The following is a 25,578-nucleotide window of genomic DNA, read 5'->3' as shown; positions in this document are numbered from 1 at the left end:
TGCTACGATTTGGTGAGGACTCACTAAACGTTTTTCATATCAGAACATGATGTTCAAAGCTAGGTTCTTAATAATAATTAACACATGTACTGTGCTTTTTCTCTTCAAAGTGCTCTAGGAACATTAGTAATTAGTTAAAAACCCGTGTGCTGAATGTACACTATCTGTTTAGGCTCTAAGAGGCCCACAACAATCAAACTGGAGCTAGCCAGGAAAGTCCAAGCAGAAAATAGTAATTTCTTCTGTGTTCTCAAGAATTTTAGATCAAGGCAGGAAAAACATGTCACAAGATAAATTAAATGCAGGTGGTGGCCATTTCATACAAATACTATTAGACAAATAACATAAACATAGACTGCACTTTAAAAAATGTATCTGTAATATTAAAGCTTAATTATTTTTTTCTAAAAAAAAGTGAAAGAAAAGGCAACCTCAGAAATAGAAGACTCCCCCAAATCACCTGAAACCTCTTATTTTGCTAATTTCTGCTCTCAGCATCCAAATTGAGAATTTTAGCATAAGCAATCAGAGGCTTGCAGTGCTGATTCAAAAGTTGTTAATACTCAGTATCTGCAAGCTCTAACAAAACCCTATATATAGGTGGCTGACACCTGGCAGCACAGGGGTTAACTGAACAAATGAGAGATTGCAGCTGGCTAATTTGCTAAGGCTTATCATCTGCCAGACAAGTGCAGATAGGAAAAGAAATTAGAGATCAGCTGTGGCCAAGCAAGACTCAGCTTGAGTACTCAGAGAACATGGTAGCTTGGGAAGAGAGGCTTTCCTTCTCAGATTCACAATGCGTCCCTCAAACCAGGGAAAACTTTATTCTGAGAAATTCCCTTCAGTGCTAGAATAAAAGAACTGCCTCACAGCATTGTACTGCTTTGGATGGAAGAATTAACTCATGGTAATGTGAATTCAAAGACTTTGTTCTATATCTGGGAATATTGCAGAATTTTTATTTTCACAAATGATTCAAATACATTTTTGAAAACTCATGCAAGAATCTAGGAGTATATAAAAATCTGACCTTTCTAGTCAGGCTAGATTTTAGGGTTGTTTCAATACATAATGCAACTAATGTGCTTGTTTTCTAAGTAGACACAACAGCAATTCCTACATTCACAGGGATATTGTGAAGATAAACATATAAAAGATTCATCAGTAATAGCGCTATGTGCTTAAAATAAATCTGTAGCTAGATTTAGTCAGTTGAAGTTGTGAAAAATTTGGTTGCTCAAGATCTGTTTCAAGGAGAAAAAAAAAATGTTTATATGTAGTTGAATTTGAATTTCAGCAGTCAAAAAAGTGTTAATTTTTATCACTTCTAATTTTCTTTGCCATTTTTCAGCAATGTAAGATTTCAAATTAACAGAAGAGATACTGCAAGCTTAATTAATATGAAGCCCTATTGAAAAAATAAAAAATTCTAATATTAAACCCAGTATGTTTTAGGAAACATACATTTTTTTCTATTTCATTTGAGAAAGGAAGAAGTTAGGGGAAGTGGAGAATTTGGTGATCAAAAGAATGGCATGAGATATTCAAATAATAAAGAACTGCTTGTAACAAAGGAAACACCTTTAGTAAAGGGCAGAACCTGAAAGTCTGATTATTTACACATTGCACTCACTTGGATTTCTTCCAGCCATATACTGGAATTTCACTTTATCTTATGTTAATTTTTTGGCAAATGGTAGCGCGATGCTTGTGAGGTCTTTAGAAATATGACCTAGAAAAAGCTGATAGCAAATTCTTGAACACTCTTGTTCTATTTAAATTATACAGACAGCACAATAGAAATACAAGGGAAGGGGAGAAAGTTGAAAAATACAGAGCGAGGCTATGGGATCTCAAGCTGCTGACTTCTGAGTCTGAAAAAAAGAAATGACCAGTTTCCTTTCTTTTTCTTGGAAGCAGCAGGTGAGGCCAAGTTTCATGGAGCAAGCCTTGCCCTACTGTAGCCACCTCCCTCCTGCCTGCTTGGAGAGTCAGTCTACCCAGTAAGGCAAGCAATTCCAATAGACCTTTGAAATCTAAGGCAGGAAATTCCTTTCAGCACAGCTTTCAGCAATGAAACGGACTGTCAAAACATCTTCCCAGAGGATTACAGGGCTCCTGCCCAGGAATTAGCGGAGAAAGTTCGACACTTACATTAGTACAATGCCCCCAGCTCCACTTCAGGCTTAACAAGGGCAGCTTTAAAGTACATTTATGCTGAGGCTAGTTAACACTTTCAAACTCAGCGCAAGAATGTCACTTTTGTAATATAGGCTACTAAGAACTTCTAAAAATACGTCAAATGTTAGAAAATGTTTCCTCTTGTCTAAAGCACAATCTAGTGCGTGTCCTTCCCAGCCTGTAAATGGAATTGTTTTCTTAATTAAAGAATTGTTTTCTTAATTAAACACACAGTCTTTTTCATTTCTGTCCCATGTCTTACATAATTTTACTAAAGACCTTTTTATAGTCTTCCCAAAAGTCCCAACCCAATGCATATGCAATCACATTCTGCATGTACAGTGGGCAGGAGGAGATATGCGTATATGTGTCTTCTGCCCTCTTTCAGCCATAGTAACTCTGTGAACTTATTGGCCAACTTGGAAATGTTGCTAATTCTAGAGGCTTTTTTAAATCAATCGATAACGTCGTGCCACTCACTGGAATTCACTCAATGATGGCTGACTGCCAGGATAGGATTCAGTTGCATAAACGCAGGTGAAAGCGCTAGCTGAGATGTCCCAGTGTATGTCGCTAGGGTCCTGAGATGTTCGGACACCAGGTGCCAGACCAGAAAGTGCCTGATAGGTCCTGCCTCATCTGTGTCAGACCCCTGCAGATGTCTTAGAAGCACAAGAACATCTCAAATAGCACTTGATGCCTAGGCTTAGGCAGCTGAATCGTTTCCAATGACTTTGTGGATAGAATGAACAGCATAATCGCCACAACAGCAAAAAAGCTGACAGCTGAATAGCTGCGGTAACAGCCTAACCCCACCTCTGTGCTACTTCAAAAAATCATCATCTTGAAAACAGCAACTATTTGAAATGCACACACTCTCCCCCCCAAAAAAAATCCCAACAGGTTCCCCAAGACTATAGTGGAAAATAACCATGGAACATTAGAGACTATTGCTGAAACAGCATTGCCTGTTTTTATTATTTCAGTATACCTTGTAACTTAACAAGAGTTTGTTTGCAGTCCGGTGCCAGCAATCCACAAACTAACATTTGTGTATTTGTTATATTTTTTGTCTTTTTAAATAGGTAAGTATCCCAGAGCAACAAAGACCATAACCCCTGGCATCCTCACCCTTCCTTTCCCCAAATTATGTAATAAATGCCTTGGACCTGAATGATAAAACTAGCAGAAACTGGAGAGATGTGTCTGTCTATAAGCCAGAAGGAAAGTCTGCCATCTTTTAGAAGCTTGTCAAGGAAAAAGTGGAGTAATGTTACAGAAAGAAAGATGAAGACTCTCTGAAAAGTCTGTGCCCAGGCAGCATTCTAGAGGGAGGCATCCAGGAAAAGCTGCTCCACTACATTAGAAAGAAGTTTTTTACGATGAGGGTGGTGAAGCACTGGAACAGGTTGCCCAGAGAGGCAGTGGAGGCCCCATCCCTGGCAACATTCAAGGTCAGGTTGGACGGGGCTCTGAGCACCCTGATCTGGTTAAAGCTGTCCCTGCTCACTGCAGGGGGTTGGGCTGGATGACCTCTAAAGGTCCCTTCCAACCCAAAGCATTCTATGATTCTATGATTCTATGATACTGTTCTTCTCTACAGGGGAAAAAGATGTTCTGCGAAGTCAGAAACACTAGGTACAAGGAAAAGGCAGAAGAATTTATCCGAGAATAATGGATGAGTCATTCTCGGCACTTTCACGCAAACTGTAAGGAAATTTGATGCACTGCATATTGGGAAACCGTGCCAGAAACCATGGCAAAATATCAACAACCAAGAGCCAGAACTAGCTAGTGGACAAGCTTCTTTCTGAAGAACAGTCTGGGAAGTTAAGGAGGACAACTTCATGATCTCTGCAAAAGAGAGGCTTGAATGCAAGGAGCTTTGCTTTAGAAAGAATAGAGTCAGATGAGAGATTGCAGACAGGGATCAGAGGGGAGGACAACACAGGAGACTTCATAGCAGTCATCTGCCACAGGCTTCCTTATCAAGAGGACTTTAGTCAGGCTTTTGACACTGTCTCCCATAACACCTTCATGGACAAACCGAAGCAGTACAGGCTAGATAAATAGGCAGTGAAGTGGACTGAAAGCTGGCTGAACTGCTGGGTTCAAAGGGCTGTAATCCTTTGTTCCACTGAAGGCGGGACACTAACAGTGCACCCAAGGGTCGATACTGGGACCAAGACAGTTTAACCTCTGCTTTCATGACCTGGACAACAGGGCAGACTGCACCCTCAACAAAACTGGGAGGAGTACAGGTAGAAGTGCTGCCATTCAGAGGAACCTCGATGGGTTGCAGAGATGGCCACAGAGGAACCTCATGCAGTTCCACAAAGGCAAGTGTGAAGTCCTGCACCAGGAAAAGGAATAACCCCACACACCCGTGCAGGCTGGGGACCAACTAGCTGGAAAGCAGCTTTGCAGAGAAGGACCTGGGGTCCTGATGGACAACAAGTTGACTGTAAGCCAGCAACGTGCCCTTGCAGCAAGGAAGGCCAACAGTATCCTGGGCTGTGTTAGGAAAAGCGTCACCACGAGGCCACGTCTGGAGTGCTGTGGCCAGTGATGGGCTCCCCAGTGCACGAGAGACATGGACTTACTTGGGCAAGTCTAGCAAAGGGCCACAAATATGACTGAGGGATAGAAGCATCTGACCTACAAGGAAAGGCTGAGAGCTGGGACTCTTCAGCCTCAGGAAGAGAAATCTCAGGGGGATCTTATCAATGGGTGTAACTATCCGATGTGGGGGAGTAAAGAAGATGGAGCCAGATTCTTCCCAGTGGTGCCCAGTGACATAACAAGACGAAATGGTCACAAACAGAAATACAGGAAATTCAGTTAAAAACCCCAAACCAACTTTTTTACTGTGAGACTGGTCAAACATTGGAACAGGTTGCCCAGAAAACTTGTGGAGTCTCCATTCCTGGAGAGATTCAAAACGCAATTGGCCACAAAGCCCTGTGCAACCTGCTGCAGCTGACCCTTCTTTGAGCAGGGGGGTTGGTCTATATGATCTTCAGAGGTCCCTTCCAACATCGTCCATCCTGTGAGTCTGTGAATCAGTAAATGTAGTTTAAAAGTGCAGATGAAAAAGGTGAAAAATAAAAATTTTGTTTTGTCTGTCCCATGCTTTACTTTAAGAGTAAAATTATATCTACCTACCTACACTTGTCCATGTATTCTATTCACCATTTGTGCAAGACTCAGGAGCAGACAAGTTGATCTCTCTTTCTTTTGATGTCTAGTCTAAACTTCATGTTTGTTTTGGAACTACATCTCTTTTCAAAATTACACAAGGAAACAAAAAATCAGAGTCACCTACTCTGCCGTATAAAGTACTGTACCAATATAATGGTGTCAGGGGAGAAAAATGATTTGAAAATGTTAAAATTCTCTTTTATGTAACACTGACATACATTAAGTGAAAATTGTAAGACATCACTAAATTAAAAGGCAGTGGTCCCAGTATTAAATTGCATTTCACCAACAGAATACAGTTTTAGAATACAAAGAATATTGCATTATTGTCAAAGATAGAGACACAACATACATAGCTTTTTAGGGGATTTAATATAGCTAAACTTGTGCAGAAGCTGTTGTAAAAGAGAACAGTTTCATATATTTAAAATGGCTGAAGCAGAAAGAACTTTAATTTACTATCTGCTGAGGGACTAAAACCAAAACATTACCACAGCAGGTCTTTGCTGCATATTGACCTCAAGGGAAAAGTAGTTGGTTGCATCAATAACAAGAATGAAAAAGTGTAGAAAGGTGTTTGGGAAGTTCACCACTTTCTAGTGGTTTAGATTTCACTGTCTCCCTCTAACTCTGCATATGGGTCTATGATTGCTCAGTGGGAGACCATGTACATAATCATAAATAACAGTTCAGAATAAAATTCACTACTCTGCAAAGCCTAAGCAGAAAAGTGATTCATGGGGCTTAGGCAACGTTTAGGGATAGAGCTGACTTTTTGCAACAGACTAAATTCTGTACCTGAGCTGAAACCTGCACCCTCTGAAACACCAGAAAATCTCTGATGAAAACTCTTGGCCAAACCCTGGTGTGATTTATGACTTACAGTTCCCATGGTCAGTTTTAGATAGCAACAGAGGAAGGCAAGGGAAAAAAAAAAACCCAACCAAATTATTTGACTACTTCTCAAATGTACTTATATGGACTTTACTTTCATGAAATTCGATGTTTTATTTCATATTACAGTTTGCAGCTATTAAATATGAGGCAGTTGCTGTGTGAGTTGTTCCAGTACACACAGCTGCATTAACAGCTAACTACAAATACATTTTACACTAGTGGGCACTTTCAAGAACCAAATGTCTCTTCAGGAAGTTTTACCAGCAACTTTTTTTTATGTATTTATGCAGTTCCAGCTAATTCTGTATACTGCTTTCCACATATATACTATTTTTCTGTCTCTGCTGCTTGAAAACTAATTTCCACTCATCTGTGGGGCAAGATTAACAAAGACGCTACCATCTGTTCCTCAACAGGATTTGCTATCATATAACTGTTGACATGTAAAGGGTATTTTATATTTTGATTGGACATTAATTGTGCTTTCTTTGGATTAAGTATTTTAAACTGAACTACGAAAATAGCCTTAAATATATAGGTCATAGCAATTATTGTGTTATTTACATTACTGAAGAAGTACGCAGCAGATGGCCTCCAGCACCCTGGCCAGAAGAACCTATCTCCTGCAGATTTATTTGGTGCTTGGAGATACTACCAACTAACTTCTCAAACCCATTTGAACGCCATTGTGCCTCTTGTTTGTAGCCAGCAAAAATATCCCAGGCTTGTTTGTTTCAACACCAATACTTCTCAAGGCCTTCCTGGTACCTGGCTGTATAAAATGTTCATACTTGGGCCTTATCAGAGGCCAAGCCCCTGCAGTTAAGTGAAATAGCACCAGGGACCCTTAACAAGACAAGGGGCCACTCTCTGACCACATCTACGCTTCTTAGTACTTGGCCCAAGTCTCCTTTTGGACACGGGCGGGACCACTGTGGCCGTTGCATAATTGTTATATATTGTGTAGTTTTTTTTCATTTCCAAGTCCCTGAAAAATACAAAGACTGTATTGCAGATCCCCACTGTGATTTCTCCATTTCACGAAACCTAGGCTGTATGCAGCGTGAGAGTATGTGATGGTTGAGAGCGCAAAGCCTGCTAGGGCAGCTTTGGAATACCACGAGAGGCGGAGAACGCCACGTTTGGCGCAGTCCTGCCTATCCTGCCTACTGAGCATGGCTTCTGGTGCCAGCCTGTACCCTGAACTGCACCCAGGATTGTTCACAAGAGTGTTCGTGGGCCCAAAACATGTTAACACTTAACCGGTCTGGACAATCAGTGGTCCAGCACTGAAGGACACTCACTGGTCCTGTTTTATGCAGCAGTAAAAACGTAACCAGGGAAGTAATGCAAAATACTCAGGACGATATGACCTTATAAAGCACTACCCCAAGCTTTCATGACACAAATTCTTTTTTTTTTTTCCTTTCCCTGAGCTAAACTGGCCCTTAAATGTACTTATTCTATTCCACCCTGATCTAGCAAAATTTTTATGCATGTAAGCCACTTCAAGTTCACTGTTTTCAAGGGGCCTGTTTGTATAAGCAAAGTCTGTGCATGCTCAGAAGCTCTGGGACCTTTGCTTTATGTAAGACCGTTCACATGCTCAGTTTTGTGTTTGCTGTACTCCAACTTTATCTACTTAAAAAAAGAATCACAAATCGCATGCGAGTAATACTATAGATATGATGCATAAAAGTATACAACCTCCAATTAACTTCCATTTCCAAAGGCTTGCAGTTAGCTTTTTTAGTCTTATAATACAGGAATACATACTAAAATATTATTGCTTCCATTTATGACATGAACATACTCAAATGCATAGAACAAGGTCTGCATGGGCCCACACATAAGGGCACAATGAGCCAATCAACACTATGCCAAGTCCATTTTTTTTCCACAGAGATGTGGAATAATAACCTTTTCCTAACCTTCTCCCTTTCTTACATTAACTACCTGTAAAGCCAGCTTAGACCTTGGAAGAACTTCATCCATTTGCAATCTCTGTTTCAGTTGTATTGGGAACTGATGATGCAACTACTTTTTGAAAAATTTCACTGTCTCTAGGACATCGCTTCTAACTCATAATTTTAAAATACATGCATTTCCAACTGCTCTGTAATAAAAAATCCCATAATTTGAAAACCACAAAGAATTTATTTTACATACTTCTGAAAAACTCTCTTCAGACAAAATGAGTATGCACACAATAGCTGAACTGTTCAGTGTGAAATCTACTTCCATGAGCAATCTAAATATTTATATGAACCATGTATATTTTGAAATTCTTAATTTTAAGATCTTGGTTACATAGAGGTTTGAGATATTTAGTTCTGAGGGAGTTAATAGTTCTACTGAAAATCTATTCAGGATCCAAATGTTGCAATCTATTGTTTGCCTTCCCAGTGCACTGAAATGTCTCCATTTAGCTAGTGCAGTGTGTATTCACAGAATAGGAAACACAATTTAAAAAAAAAAAAAAAAAAGAAAACAGGATTGTATATAAATAAAAAATTGTCATAGAAGCTGGACATAAAGATGCAGAGAAATCTTTTTTCTCTCCCATTGATTAAACAGGTAATTTAAAATATTAGCAACACTGCAGATATATGGACTTCTTCAAATAGATTATATCAGTGTCCTGTGACAGATCCTATTTACCATTATTGTAACTCTACCTTTAGTAAACTGTCTCCAAAAATACTCTGCTTTAGCAACATGAAGACTAATGTTTTAACTGTCAAAGAACCACTGATTTCTTTTGTCTTGACTGTAGGCTACTCTTATGGCATCACCTTTCCCTCTATCATCTTTAATTTATTACATTTATTTCTGTGAGTCCATCAAAGAGGAGCCACACAGCCCGGAAACACCTTTCCATTGCATTTAAAGCACCAGAGAACAGAAGAAACAAAGAGATGGAGAGTAAAGGCATTTATATAATTTAGTGACTGGTGTTCACATAATCTACTGAAAATAATAAATCATTAGGTGTGTCTTATTGATACATATGTATATATTCATATACACTGTCCCACTTTACTACTAAACTTATAAATTATACAAACAGAAATTGGGAACAGCTTGTGACCTCCTGAAAATGCATTCTCCAGACTGAATGACAATGAACCTTTGACGAAATCTTTGAACACTGGAAAGATTAAAAATCTTTGATTCCTACATCAGACAGAAATGTAGCTTAAGAAATAAGTTCAGAAATTGGAGAATTGATGATTTTAAGGGGTTAAGGAGATTTTTCCCCTTATGTGAGGATATGTGTGTTGAAAACACATATCTAAAAATCAATTATGGAGATGAAAGGAATGACTGCCTAATGTCACAGTTGAGTGCACAGTGGCTATGCAAGTGATGAGCTGAGATGATGGGCTATTAAACAAAACACAATGCCCTCAAAACACCCGCTTCACCTGCTTCATTGACCTACATTCCGCCACTATATTACTGATTCTTTAGCATAGACACCGGTTTGATTAACCTCTGTTTTCATTATTTGTTTACTACATTAAAACACCCAGATCAACTACAGGTCTGTAATACATAAAATTAGTTATTAATTCACAGAGAACACCTACCAAAAAAAAGCACATTAGAAATATCAAGACAGAAAACAAATGAACAAATAGCTAGCTTATACTGAACCATTATTATTATTACTACTAAAATATTAGTGCATATAAGCAATGTCTTGAGCAATGCAAATGAACCACAGAACCCTGTGAACAAAATGCACATGAGATGCTTTAAGCCACCCCTCCGCGGTTCACGCCCAGTGAAAGAATTGTTCATGCAGTCCCTTCCCCAAGGGAAACCACTATTCATGCTAATCAGCAATTTTATGGTCTCACTCAAGAAATTAAAAAGTCACTAAGAACATGCCCTCTAAAAAACATATACCAACCACACATAAAACAATGGCTTATACTTCTCTTGGAGGACAACAACTAGCAATTTTCTCAACTATTAAAATAAATTTAAGAAAATAGGCCCAGCCAAGTTACAGCAAAGCCACTGATAAACAGAATGTTGGCATGATCATACTGGAGTGACCATTCAAACTCCCTCCTCCCACATTCTGTCATCTGCCCTCATCAAAACTAGCAATCAGATCACAAATTGCTGAGCAAAAGCCTCATGTGGATCCTCTTACAGGGAAGGAGGCCATATTGCGTTTGCGTGGCAAGGTTTTGGTAGCCAGGGGGCTACAGGGGTGCCTTCTGTGAGAAGCTGCCAGAAGCTTCCCCTATGCCCAACAGAGCCAATGCCAGCCGGCTCCAAGATGGACCCACTGCTGGCCAAGGCCGAGCCCATCAGTGATGGTGGCAGAGCCTCTGGGATAACGTATTTAAGGAGGGGGAAAAAAAAATCCTGCACAACTGCAGCTGGAGAGTGAGAATATGTGAGAGGAAGGACTCTGCAGACACCAAGGTCAGTGCAGAAGGAGGGCAGGAGCTGCTCCAGGCACGGAGCAGAGATTCCCCTGCAGCCCTGGTGCAGCCCATGGCGAGGCAGCTGTGCCCTGCACCCATGGGGGCCCCCGGGGGAGCAGAGATCCCCCTGCACCCGGGGAGGAGCCCACGCCGGAGCAGGGGGATGTGCCTGAAGGAGGCTGTGACCCTATGGGAAGCCCACACTGGAGCAGGCTCCTGGCAGGAGCTGTGGACCCACGGAGAGAGAAGCCCACGCTGGAGCAGGTTTGCTGGCAGGACTTGTGACCCCGTGGGGGACCCACGCTGGAGCAGTTCATGAAGAACTGCACCCGTGGAAGGGACTCACATTGGGGAATTTTGTGGAGGACTGTCTCCTCCAGGTACCTCCTCAAGGTACCCCACGCTGGAGCAGGAAAGAGTGTGAGGAGCCCTCCCCTGAGGAGGAAGGAGCGGCAGAGACGATGTGTGATGGACTGACCACAACCCCCATTCCCTGTCCCCCTGCGCCACTTGGGGGGAGGAGGTATAGAAAATCAGGAGTTAAGTTGAGCCTGGGAAGAAGGGAGGGGTGGGGGAAGGTGTTTTAAGATTTAGTTTTTATTTCTCATTATCCTACTTGGATTTGACTGGTAACAAATTAAACTGATTTTCCCTGTTTTGCCTGTGATGGTAATTGCTGAGTGATCTCCCTGTCCTTATCTCAATCCATGAGATTTTCATTATATTTTCTCTCCCCTGTCCAGCTGAGGAGGGGAGCGATAAAGTGTCTTTGGTGGGCACCTGGTATCCAGCTAGGGTCAACCCACCACAGAGCCAATGCCAGCAACCTTGGAATTTGCATCTAACCATTACGATTTAGGCTGGGTTTATTAACATTTTTAAGTGGGGAACCTGGCTGTCAAAACATTTAAATGATTTCTTCAAGAATAGAAATTCACATTTAAATCCAGGACAGAGCTGAGGAATTCTGATTCCTTTGAATGTCCATTCAGAACAGACCAGGGCAAACTGCCTCACTCTTCTACAAAGTGAAAGAAAGTATTTTTTGTGACTTCACTGCAGGAACTTACCAACTCCAGTTCATATCAAATGTAATACATGCGGTCATTATTTTAATATTCACCCATGAGCTTACCTGCTGCTGACAATTGAGTTTTATGAACAGTTTAGTAAAATGGTGTACTCTGATCAACAGTAGCTCAAGCACCTAGATGGCCCTTTGATATTTTAAACGCACATTAGATAAACAGAGTTCTGGAATAAGAAATGACCTGCAGGACTTTTTAGAAAAAAGCAATGTTAGTTGCAAATAGGAACGTGAAAACTGTATCAGATCAGGCCAACGGTCCATTATGTCTTTGATAGCATCCAACAGTAGGTGCCAAGGAAAGGGCAAGCACATTGGGCTACTTCCCTAGTACAACCTCCAGAAGACTGATGGCTCTCAGAGCTTCCTGAGTCTTTAAGCAGCATCTTTGTGTTTAATAGCCCCTGATGGATTTCCCTTCCATAAATCTGCCTTATCTTTTTGCAAACGCCTGTAAACTTCTAGGAATCTGTGACATTTCCCATGAAGTTTAAGACTACATTAAAATACTTTTTGTTTTGAAACTGCTATTGGCTTAGTTTGCTTTCCATAGGTTTTGCATTAGCAAAGACAGTGAGGAATCACTGTCCATTCAACTCAGTTTTGCACACCATTGTATAGACTTTTTTATTATTTCCCCAGCTTCCTTCTCCCATCAGCTTGTCTTCTGACTTCCATTTTATTTAGTGCTCTCTATATGGAAGAATTTCAGACTTGTGAAAAAATTTGTCACATTTTTCTATACCTATTACAGCTTTACTGTACCCTTTCTGAGAGGTGGGGACTGCTAGAGCTGCAGCGACAGTCACACACAGAGAGAGTTACGGTGTCCATTTCCAAATGGTTACCAAATCTTACTTGATTTTGACCATTGCCGAGCACAAAGCACTGAGATTTCATAGAGCATCTGTTGTGACTCCAAGGTCTTATTCATGAACAGCAGTCATTTAAGAGCCTTTCAATCTGCCTAAACACTCAGTTTTATCTCATGCATCAACACGTGTCTATCATTTTACTGCTCTCAGTTGGAATTCAAAGGCTTTCTGCAACCTGACCATTATTTTTCCTAACCTGAATAACTCAGTATGAACAACAGATTTTACTACTCTGCTATCTGCCCCCTTTTCCAGACTATTTACGACTATGTTGAACAGTACTGACCTTCACACAAATTCCTGTACAACCCTATCTGTTACACCAATCCATTGAAAAAGATGGTAATTGATTCCTACCTTTTCTTTCCTGTCTTTTCACTGGGTATCCATTCATCTGAAGGTTGTAACCTTTATCTCATGACCGCTGAGTCTTCTAAGAACCTTTGACGAAAGCTCTTGCCCAAATGTCTTTCAGAAATCGAAGTTCATCGACCTGGCTTGCCTTGGCCTGGCGTGGTCACTTGGCGCCTCCAAAGATTCCCAGATTTCCATGGCATGATGTCCCTCCATAAAAATGATGCTGACGGTTCTCCAGTGCATTGCATTTATTCCTGTTCCACTCGCTCTTCTCTTTGTTATTCTTCCCACTGATTTGCCCAGCATGTGCATTGACTTTAGGGGCTCCTCTTGGAGCCATTCAGGTTTCGGCTACAGGCAGCACTCCCTCCAATGCCGTGGTTACACGGCATGCTCAGCAGTCCAACTGCTTCATGCCCACCATCTGATCAATTTCCTATTACTGAATTTATTTTCTTTTTACATTCTACCACTTCAACTGGAAACAGCTCCTCCAACGCTTTTCCCCAAAAAGCAGCAATTCAGCATGAAAACCTCCCTAAGGTCCTCTTTGAGAAACATGGGGTTTAGTTTTTTCATTGCAGCCTTATCTTCCCTGAGCAACTTTCACACCTTATTTAGTGGACATACAGACTCCATGGCAGGATCCTGGTGGTTTGAGAAAGGACTCACTGCTACTTTTTATGTCTTTTGCAAGTTGATCCTCAAAATCTTCCGGGGGGTGGGGGAGGCCCCACACAGGACTGCTTTACTGTGGTGTTACACCCCAGGTGCCCAGGGCCAGTTCCCTCATTTAGATGCAGCTTGAAACATGTTGAAGGACGAGTGTGTGCTGCTGCGACCCCTCTTTCTGCCATTTTTTAAGGACCCTACCTTATTTTGCTGTTTCGAAACTACCTTTTTCTGTTTGTTTGCCAGGATTCCCACAGGAACTCTGAGGTTTGGGCAAGCGTGACTGGCAGACGCTGAAGGAACCCCAAAAGCTGCGCATGGCGGGGAGCGCGGCTCTTGCTCCCGCCTCTCCCAAGCGGGAGCCAAGCAGGGGCATTCCTCGGGGGGGCTGTCCCCATTCCTCGGGGCTGCCCGGGAGGGCTGCCCCACTCCTCCGGGGCTGCCCGGGGAGGGCTGTCCCCATTCCTCGGGGGCTGCCCGGGGACGGGTGTCCTCACTCCTCCGGGGCTGCCCGGGAGGGCTGTCCCCGCTCCTCGGGGGGCTGCCCCGGGAGGGCTGTCCCCGCTCCTCGGGGGCTGCCCGGGAGGGCTGTCCCCGCTCCTCGGGGGGCTGCCCCGGGAGGGCTGTCCCCGCTCCTCGGGGGCTGCCCGGGAGGGCTGTCCCCGCTCCTCGGGGGGCTGCCCCAGTCCCTCAGGGAAGCTGGCAGGGCGGCCGCGCCCACAGCGCGGGGCGGCAGCGGCGGGAGGCGGGGCGGGGCTGCCCTCCGCCCCCCCGCGCGGCCCAGGCGGAAGGAGCGGCCCAGCCGCCGCCGCCCCCTCCCGCCGCCGCCCCGCGCGGCCTCGCCGGCTGCTTCCGCCCGGTTTCGGGAGACGTCGCTGGCGCCGGGCGCTGCCTCGCCGCCGCCGCTATGCTGCGTGTCGGGGAGCCCGCGCAGGGGGAAGGTACGTGCCTCAGCGGCCCCGCCGCCCCGGGGCGCCCTGTGGGGCTGGGGCTGCGCCCCCGCCGGGGCGGGGGGTGGCGGGGCTGGCCGGGCTGCCGGGCGGGCCCTCCCTTGCCGTCGCTTGCCTTGCCCGCCCGGCGGGCCGTGCCGGGCCCCCAGTGCGCCGGGGCCCCGGCCGAGGCGGTTGCCAGGCAGCGGGGCGGGGGGCGGTGAGGCGGCGGCGGGGCTGGCGCGGCGCCCTGAGGCGGCGGCCGTGCAGCGGTCGGGGCGCTGGCATCGTGTGCCGCTCGGGAGCGTTGGTCTTTTGGAGGCCTGAGGTGAAGGCCGGGGTACCGCATCCCGTGCAGTCAGCAGCGCTTCGTACACGCTCCCGTGGGCTGGGAGGAGACTTCCAGAAACAAGCCCTGACCAGCGTCTGCTTTTCCAGAAAATAACTGCGGTGATGCTACTTGTAGGGTGTTTTCTATATGTCAGTACTTGTTCCTGTGAAACATCTCTTGCAGCTGACTGCTGCTTGTTCTCTACGCAGCAAGTTATAAAACAGGTAGGAAGAAAAAGTCCGTGGCCTGAAGGGTCTATAAGTGAAGAAAGTAAGATTATGAATGCTTAGAAGTTAAAAGCGAGATGAGATTTGTAAGTGGAAAGAATTGACTTTTATTAGAGGAACTAATGTGATTTGGAAGAGCAGAGAGTCTAGCAGGCGTACACACCCTCCTTCAGGAACCCTCTGTCAGGTTTGGTCTTAGTACTGGTTCCTGAGCATCGTTGTTGTTAGTAAATGCAGGCTTGAAGGTAGCTGCTACAGAGGAGAAAAAATGCCTGTGCCAGGCAGGAGGTGAGCAGCAGGTTCAGGAAGCAGTGTAAACAGTGATATGGTAAAAAAAAAAAAAAAAAAAAAAAAGGATGATAATTATGAGACACTGTTGAGGCATGACAGTTGTCGAGGGCTTTCTTACTGGTAGCTTTTTTGTTGTGTTTGCAAAAATGATGAGACAGCTTCTTTTCTTGCAATTTAAGTATAATATTAAAGCCTTATCATCTGAAGACTTGAATGGTTTGAATGATGCAGACCCTTGTTTTTTAAGGTGCAGTATAGTCCTGGCCTGCTGGGACTCTGTGATATCCAGTTAAGGTCTGAGGGTCAATCTGCATGGACCTGTTGCAGAATCTGGAACAGAATACAGAATTTGTACTTTGTGTGTCTCAGAGACTGGAAGCCTTCAATTATTCATTAGGATTATTGCAGTTCCTTATTTTCTTGTGGCGCTTGCTTATGATGTCAGTGAAGGAAGTGGTCATGCGTTTACAGGATTGGGTAAGCAACAGCACTAACATCTAATATTTTCCATCATGGTGTTACTACAAGGATTGTGTAAAAGCAGTTGAAATTGGTGATCTTTCAAGAATCTTTGACAGTACCCTAAGCAGATGCTTGTGAAAGAGGCAAGCATATGTGATTCTTCTTTACCTAGTCTCACTCTGCAAGTATCCACTCAGCCTGCAAGTACAGCCCAGGAACTTTCTGGAACAGACGTACTGAAGACTTAAAGTTCCAAAATGGATTTCTTCATCAACTTATCCTTGCTTTGCACCCATGTGGAGCTGTAGCGTTCGCAACATCCAGCCTCAAGTAGTTCTGTGGGTCAAATACACACTAACTCAGGAGGCACCTCCCTTGGTTTTGAACACGCTTTCTCTTACTTCTATTTGGTATTTCCTACTTTTTAAATTAGAAGAGACACTGATGGGTTATTACCTATTTATCTGCTTCATGTGATTCACAAAGGCATTTGTGATAAATTGTATATTGGTAATGGTAAAACAAAATTTCCAATATGACTGCCAAGCCAAAGAACTTACCAGTAAATTTGACAAGATTTACTCTAGAGCTTCCTAATAGCGCTGTTCTTACTGGTTGTTTTTTTTTTTTTTATTGATAGCTTTGCTTTCTTCTAAATTGCATTTTCTCCGTTATTGTGATTTATTAGCAAGAGGGCACCTTGTCTGGAAAAAGGGGTAGTCCCCATTCTGAATAATGTCTAGGTAATGTTTACCAAGTATTAGGAGCAGAATTTCAGTGTTTAAACTTTAGTGGTGGTGTGCATGCATTTGTACAGACAATATACATGCACAACATGAAGGACAGGTAGTTTTCACTTATTTAAATGGGGCATGCTCTTAATAGCGGTATAACTATGTTTTTTCTGCTCTTGACAACCACTGTGTAATAGTGTGAATTTTTAGTAAAGTGTTTGACTAAATTTGATTCAAGCTTACGGTTTGAATGATAGTATTCAGATATCCAGTAAGGTTTGTAAACAGGTTACACTGGGGGAAGTCAGTCATTCTGATAAAAGAATATTCATAGTAGGAAACAAATGTGTAATATGAAAGGTCTGAACTTAACAGAATCTTAAGCTTGAAACAGATCTCAAATTTCACACCAAAATACTAGCCTGAGTACACCGTGGACTAGTAAAATGAATGTGAGAACTGTTTCTTTACCTAGCTAGGATTGCACAACCACCTAATGCAGCTGTGCATTGTGTGGCAAGTGCCTTGTTATCATAAGTTAGGTAATCCTGATGTGCCACAACAATGGCTAACCAGAGATGTTACAACTCCCAAGTGCTGCAGGATTTCTTTCCTCAGTATCCTCGCTTCCTCCTGCTGCTGCCAGTAACCATGCTGTTCTTCTGGTTCTTTCCTTTTTGTGTCTCATCTCCTGCTTCTGTTTAGATCCTGTCCCTGTTGTCTTTTGTTTAGACCAGTTCTTTACTCTTATTTCTCATTAAAAAAAACCAAAAAACCAAACCAAAACAAACCCCTATACTGATACAAACTTTTTTGTGGAAATCCAACCCTCCAAATTTTACCTCTCAGAAGAAATTGTAGCACTAATTGGAAATGAGTATCACATGATAACTGGATTATTATTTGCACCTGTGATGAATGCAGACTTTGTTTATGTATGTATTTGTATGTAGTCACTTGTTGTCAGGGTTTGGCAGGATTAGTTTGATGGGAGGAGCTGGGTCCCTGTGCAGAATAGCGATACTTCAAGGGTCGCTCTCATTTTGAGAAACAAGCTAGTAGTGTTTCCATCGTGGTGAATTGACTTGGATCCTCTTGTTACTAGAACTGTAGGTCTGTATGTCAGAGCACCAGCATATGCAGGCGTTCCTGCAGCACTGGTTCTGGGAGAAACCTTTTGGCTGCTGTACCATGTTCTCCAGCCTGACTGTTCGACTCCCTGTCCCATCCACCTGGTCAGCAGAATGATGAACATCACCATTGCTTCTTACTGGGAAGGACTTGGACTCCAGGCCTCGTATTAATAGTACAGACAATTATATTACTGTAGCAATTGAGAAAGGGATCTAATGCTGTTATTCTTTGTAGTCTCTTGTTTATATCTGCTGTTCATCGATTCTTCTGTTTGATTTCCCTTGTCCTTTGCACAGAACTGCATACAGCCTATTTGTTTTCATGTCTCTGCTCACAGTGCCTTCCTAGCCTGTTTAGGTTAGTAAATGAATATCAGAATGTACAGCTGCTGCAGTAAACATAAGAAGGAGGTGGTAAGCTGCAAACACAGGTTGAAAGATTACTGGAGAATGCTGTTGTGACTAGTAAGTTGGTCCACTGAAGTAGATAGTACTTTGACTAATTCTTTTATGTCCTTGTTAGAAAGCAAGAAAACTCCCAGTAGCTAGAGAGGTAAGTTGAAGGTGAGATAAATAGTTGATAGAAGAACACATGCAAGTTGAATAATAAAATGGGAAGAAAAGAAAAAAAGTGTTTTGAATTCAGAGCATATGTTAGGCTAAGGTAGAACACCTAACATGGAAAAATGGAAGAAACATAGAAATAAGGGGTAGTTCCATAGGGAGATTCATGCTGAACAGCACAGCGAAGGATAGGGGAAGCCAAATCAAGGACAGTGTGATGCTAATTGGATTGTTGTACATTTTGGTTGTTTTTTTCTTTGATATCTGCTTCTTGCTAGTATTCATTATGCGCTTTGAGCTTTGCTTGACAAGAACAAAGGAAGAATAGTGCTCTCCATGGAGTAGTGAATCTTATTCTGATGGGAGGTGGAAAAGGAGTTATTTAACATAAGCTGAAATAGCAGTTGCTTTTTACTGCTTTTGCCTGTCATTACTGCTGCTGAAAGATAGAAGTTTTTTCAAATGCTTAACTTTTGGGTGCTGTAGTTTAAATGCATATATAGGTTACCGTTACTTTAAATTCTTGCATTTTTATGTTTTGTTGAATGTTGTCTAGATTACCTGTATGACTTAAACAGCTGTCCAACAGAAGTGTGGGGCTTGTACTTTTTTTTGATGTAGGAGAAAAAATAGTAACATGCATATGTATAGAACATACAGTTGCAGAGCCAAATAGTTCTTTGACCTTTTTTCTTTTGAAAAGGTACAAGGTTTTCATTTTCCATAGAGATAGTGGGAATCAAATGGCAAAGAAGGATCATCTTTGTTTAGTAAGCAAGCATTTTTTTTCCAAACCCTTAGACCGCAAGCAAACCTATTTGCATGTGCATGTTCTCTCTCTCAATACCGTTTTCAATTTCTTCTTGTTCCTTGATTATCTCTTCTTTCACTTTTTTTTTTCAGTAGATTCTGCTATTTCTCTTTCTCCTATTGAAGCAATACCCTGTGAAAGGCCGTGTCAACTCTTCTCCCACATAATTCACATACCTGTTCAATTTTGAACATGCTTTGTTTTGGGTGGTGATATGTGCTGAAGTTTGAAGGCCAGTAATGTTTCTTTTCTCTGTATCCAAACATAAGCATGATGGGTTCTTGTTCATGAAGTATAACATTCCCACCTCTAACTTCAGCAAGATTTTAACCTAGCCTGTAATCATGGTGTTACATTTCAGTTTTGCCCAGTGGCTCCCAAAATACTGATGTTCAACATAATCCCCATTCAAATAAACAATTAAACAAATTGCATACTTTGCAGACTTTACTGTATTTATGACAATTTTCTCATGCTATCCATTCCAAACTGTGATTAATTTCCCTTTGATTTTCTAATGTAGAATTTTTGCTTGTTGCTTGATTTTCCTGCAGGCAGCTGGGAAAGTTCATTTACAAGATTGTCTTGACATGACTTTGCTGTTTCTGTTAAATTTGCTGGTCAGAAGAGACCTGCCCCTGGCGTAGTTTTCTCCGGAAACTTTCTTTACCATGAAGACACTGTACTTCAGAGCAGCTTTTTATATTCTCTCACACAGAAATTCTATCTTACTTGACTGAGGTTTTGCTAACATTGCAGTCCAATCTCAGAACATATATTTAAAGTATATTTATTATATCCACCTGTTATTCATGCCCACCACCTTCTGTTTATTCCTCTGTGAGATTTCAGTTTTAAACTCCCCAAGATTTTCCTCTGGGTCCAATACTTTAATGCAGTATTTGGAGGGAAAGCTGTCTTTGAAAGTTAATTTGTCCAGTAGATCTCAATACTATGTGCAAATGAACAACCTTTTCTTCCTTTGGGACTAAAAACTTTCCCAAAATGCCATTTTCTGTTCTGGAAGATTCCCCATATTACACCAAATTAAACCATCCTATTTGTTTTCATGTAAATGAAACAATCTACTTCCTTCAGTGTGCTTGTTTCTTTAAGCAACTAATTTCTTGCTCATTTCTTTTTAGGTCATCAGTGTTACTAGCTTTATCATCAGGCTTGCATATTAACTGGGAAATAGGGGAGTTGCTAGGAGTATAGCTACCGCTTTCTTGTAATGTGCGGGATTCCCCACCTTAATTATGCTTATGAAGTTACTTTAAGAAAAAACAAACCAAACCAAACCAAACTTGCACTCTTTTGGGGTCATTTTCCTGTTGGTAGCTCTGAACAGTTCACAGTTTGTGACGCTTTAGCTCTTTTGAAAAAGTGAAAGTTACCGTATGGGTATGATTAAATAGATTGACAGGACATGACATGAGGGACCTCTTCCACTGTATGCTGAAAGGTGTTCGATAAAACATATTCCACTTTTAGAATGTCATGTCTTTTTTTCTTTTGGGTACACTTATAGTTGCTGGTATTGTATGAAGCCTCATGGGACCCTCAGCCACACCAGGGTAACTTCACAGGATTTGCTTATGCTTGCTATGACTCCAGTGTTACATGTTTCTAACTGAGTGTTAAAGTTGCAATGGCAAATGGAGGACCTTTTGATCTACCTAGTAACAGGGGACACGGACTTTGCTATCTGAGCACTGGGCAAGCATAACTGCGTTTTTGAGACCTTTGTTAAAGGAGCATCAGCACAAACAAAAACTGAGGTCTGTGATTGCCAAAGGAGAAACAGAGACCAGACATAAAACTTCGTGTGTTGTTGCCAGAACTGCAGTGAAAGGTCAGATCCCCTTGCTGACTATGTTGAGTGCTGTAGACCAGCAGTTGATGCTTTCAAGCTTGCCACTGCTTTTGTAAAGGTTGCCATTGTGCCTGATTCCCTCTGAAGTCTTTCACTTGCTGCTTCATCCCCTTGAGAGTAGTGTGGAAATCAAGACCAAGAGTGCTGTAATAGTTCTGTTATGATAATGAACAAGAAATCAATTTTTTTTTTTTTAAGTCATTAGTACATGCTGAACTTCTTAAAGCCAAAACTCTGTGAGAGGTAAAGATTGGTTAAAAGTTATGGTGGGCCTTTCCAGTCCATTTTCCCAGGGTTTTGACCACTGGTTTTGACCAGGGTTTTGACCATTTGTTGAATAATTTTGTACCAGACCAGTGTAGACATGTATCATTGTGGGATATGAAAATGTTTCCTGATTTCTTGTTTGTTTACCTCCAAAACTCTTTCAAATTGTTCATACCAGAGCAAAGTGCCTTGTTGGAACAAGGTTGATGGGGGATCCATCTATTCCTGATTTGAATCTACAAAATCTGGACCTTTCCAAGCTGACACTTTTTCGGTTTGCAAGTCCTATGCTGCTTTGCTGAAAAGCTGTCTCAATAACTGGTTTTATAATGTTTGGCACTGACAAGGGACCACTTGCCCAGTACAAAATTGATACCCAGAAGTTACTTTCCCTCCTTCCCTTCCACCAGGACAGTACACGCTTTCTTGGTGATTGCTACAAGGTTATTAGTGGTAATGAAATCCAAATATTGTGATGATACTGTAGGTCCAGTTCTAAAACTAGGTTTCTTCCTACTTAGGTCTATGCACAGTCCCCTGTATGGTGTCTCTGTACAAGGTTCAGAAATGAAAACTGATTCCAGTTTTCATTCTGCACTTTAGCTTTTTATCATTACAGCTCTAAGCATGAGTAAGCTGTACCCCATTTCCACGCATTTCACACATATTTTTGCACAGTCATCAGTGCAATTCTCCTAGCCGTTTTACTGTTTGAGGGAGGGGCATGGGGGGAATGACACAGAAACAAAACAAATTGAAGGCATCAAATTGCTAGGTCATTGAATGATCCCTGAAAATAAGGCTACCTAGTTACCTTGCTCGTTTTACCACAAAAACAGCCTGCTGCCCTGAACTGCCTTAGGTATAGATGTTTGGGTTTTATTGGGTTATTTCATTTAACTACATTGCTTCATTTGATGTGTCCATAGTGTTAACTTTTTAGCTTTGCTCATTTTTACAAATAACACCTAATGGTTTTTTTTACTAATTCAGAACTAGTGGGAAGAGGACTAGCAGGTCTTTACCATCATACGAGTTTGCCAAAGAATTGTACTGTAAAGTGAAATGAAGAAATGTTTCAGTTTTATCTGCTACTGGCTGCTGCTGCTTTTCTTATACAGAACTGGTCAAGATTTGAGACTGATGTCACAACAGCTTGCAAAGTCTTTGGCCTACATTTGCTGTTTTTCTGTAGGAAATCTGGCATCCACTCTTTTTCTGTAGTTTGTCCAAAGAAATCCTTGATGAGATCTAGGCATCCCGTGTTCTGCCCCCACCTTGCCTTGTTCATCTTTGCAGGTTTTCTACCAGGTCGGTCAGTCTGTCCCTTCTGCTTCTAGTTCGTAGCTATGAGCATGTTAGTTCCACTCTGCAAATCAAGGAGCTTACGTCAGGTCTGGATGATTCTCTTCTGGGGATAATGTTGCAGACATTGTTAGAGCCTTAGCGTAGCAGGCAGCTGAAGGAATCTCGCTTTCTAGTTTTCTAGTTATTCTTTTGCATTTTGATATTGAATTCAGTCACATAAGCTCACCACTTAGGGCAGTGTTTCTTTTTTATTTAAGCTGGTACAGCTAATACATGGAATATATCTACTTCAGTTTCTTGTGGTTTTGCGGAGGTTGATCAAGTTTAGATTCCTTTTCTCTGACCTATATACTTAGTTATTGTCATCTACTGTATTCATGAAGCCCTCTGCATTTGCTAAAGTGCTAGAAAAATTGGCTGAGACCTTTGTTGCACCTCACCCTTTATCATCTTCTGGTGTTTTAGGGCCATAAGAATTGTAAACTGTTGATTTATAGAAAACTCTGGAGAAAATTTAGTCCATCCTTCTGTTCAGACCCAAATTATTGTTTTGTCCAGCTGAGTCTTAAAAACCTTCAAGAAAAGAGGGTCCATTGCCTTCCTACTAATCTTCCATTGCTTTCCTAGTAAAGAATTTTTTTGTAATGTCTTAAAGTGTCAAGACACAACTTGTGGCTGTTGCCTCTTGTTTTACCATCTGCCATCGCAAAGAGAAGTTTGGCTATGCTATCTTTGCAGGTCTCTTTCAAATAGCTCTAGGTTGCTATGTGATTACAGCTTATCCTCTTCTTGGCAGACTAAAAAAGCACAGTTCGTAAAGCTTTTCCTTAGAGGTCACATGCTCATAAGGGATTTGAGCATCATAAGGGATTTGTTGGTCCAGTCCTTCAGGTTATCAAGGAAACAACTCTGAAGGTTGAAGCTCTGCTCCAGCTGTATCCACCATCCCAGATGATTTAGCATTGTTAGCATTTTTTGTCTCACCTAGGTTTCTGATGAAAATGTTGAGCTTTATAGGCTCCAGTATTGACCCAAGATTACTTGACTTGTTTGACATTCAGCTGACAGCCAGTAGACTAGCTTTTAAGCTTGTTCAGTTAGTTTTCAAACTATGCCAGTCAGTTTATTCAGCCTGCATTTCCTTAGCCTGGAAAGGAGAATGCAGTGGGAGATGGTGCCAAAAGTCTTAATAAGGCAATGTGCATTACATCTACGTCTTTCTTTTTTTTTATTCTTGTAGCCAGGTGTTTTATTATTGAAGGCAATCACATTGCTTGAGCATGATTTGCCATTGGGAAATTGGTTTCCTATTCTGGATTACCATCTTTTCCTTTGTGTGATTAGAAGAATACATGCTCCCGTGATTTTTTCTGAGGGCTCAGCTGAGCCAGATCAGCCTTGGGTGCTCCTCCTTACCTTTCTTGATTGAAAATGGCTATGATTTTAGATTTTTTTCCCCCTCCCCCCAGCCATCAAGAGGTCCCCTGATTTACTGTGGTTCTTTGATAAGCAGCATCCTTGCAATTACATCAACCAATTCTTCTGGCACTTTCAGGTGTATCTAGTTCAGTCTCATGAATTTACATACATCCAACTTCTGTAGGTCATCCCTAAGCTGTAGTCCAGCCCCTTTCTCAAAAAGGGCAAACTAGGTCAGGTAGCTGAAAGCATTGCCCAGTCAAGCATTGTATATCGCCAAGGTTGGAGATTCCACAACATCTCTGGGCAACTTCTTCCATTACTTAATAATCCTCATTGTGCATGTGAGGAAACCTCGTTGTCATTGGAATTTCCTTCATTGCAGCTTTTGGCTGTTGGTCCTTGTCCTTTGGACATATATCACATGCTTCAGCATCCATGTCATATAACTGACTCTCTACAATATGTTGATGCCTTGCTTATACTGAGGAGTCCAAAACTGGACACAGTACTCCAGATGCAGTCTCTCCGGTGCCAAGCAGAGGAAGATAATCACATCCCTTAACTTGCTGGCTACTCCTACTAATGCAGCCTTGTATACACTTGGCCTTCATGGTTGCAAGGGCACACTACTGACTAATTTTCAACTTGTTATCCACTAGTGTCTTTTTTGCAAAGCCACTTCCTGGCCTTCAAGCCCCCAGCCTGTGTTGCTGCCTTGGGTTACTGAACTCTAGGTGCAGGACTTTCCATTTGCCCTTGGATTTCATGTGGTTCCTGTTTTTCCATCCTGTTGAGGTCCATTTGGATAGCACCCCTGCCCTCCAGTGTTTCAGCTGATGTGTCCTCCTCCCCCTCTCAATCTGGTATTATGCACAATGCTGAGAGTGCATACTGTACCATTGTCTGGGTATTTAATGAAGACATTGAACAGTATTGGCACAATATTGATCCTTGAAGGACATTGCTGGTAAGTTAATGGGGGTTTTGTGTTGTGGTTAGGGGTTTTTTTGTGTGTGTTTAGGTTTTTTTTCCCCCCTTCTTTTTTCCCCAAGAGCACCTTATAGTCCACTTTGTCCATATCTCACCAGTTTAGCTGTAAGAATACTATGGGAGATGTAGAAAGCCTTGCTCAAGTTAAGCTAAACAGCATCTAGTATTCTTCCCTCATCCACTGAGCCATTCATCTCATCATAGAAGACAATGAGGTTATTCAAGCACAATGTGCCCCTGCCAAATCCATGCAGGGTGTGCTCCCAGTTGCTTTCACGTGCTTGGGTACAACTTTGGGGGGGATTTTCTTTGATAGCTTTCTGAGAACTGAGATGAGGCTGACTGGCCTATAGCTCCCTGCACACTCCATCTTGAACAGGTGCATGAATGTGTGCCTTGTTGCAGTTTTCGGGCACTTCCCCCAGTCATCGTGACATATCAAAAAGGATAGAGTGTCTCATGATAACCCTGGCCATGGGCACCCTGGGATGTATTTCTTATGGCTTTGTGGG

General features: G+C 42.2%; 1 protein-coding gene across 1 annotated transcript in view; it reads left to right on the top strand.

Moving 5' to 3' along the window:
* The first annotated feature begins 14,465 nt into the window (after positions 1–14,465).
* LDAH (lipid droplet associated hydrolase) overlaps positions 14,466–25,578 on the top strand; it is a 126,871-nt gene continuing 115,758 nt past the window's right edge. The window contains exon 1 of the mRNA XM_075708172.1: positions 14,466–14,662. Coding sequence (XP_075564287.1) covers positions 14,629–14,662 — 34 coding nt within the window. The 5' untranslated portion in view covers positions 14,466–14,628. The remainder of the gene's footprint in view (positions 14,663–25,578) is intronic.

The sequence above is a fragment of the Pelecanus crispus genome, chromosome 3, assembly GCF_030463565.1.
Source record: "Pelecanus crispus isolate bPelCri1 chromosome 3, bPelCri1.pri, whole genome shotgun sequence".
NCBI lineage: Eukaryota > Metazoa > Chordata > Aves > Pelecaniformes > Pelecanidae > Pelecanus > Pelecanus crispus.
Note: the sequence above shows the minus strand (reverse complement) of the source record. Positions and strands in the feature narration are given on the sequence as shown.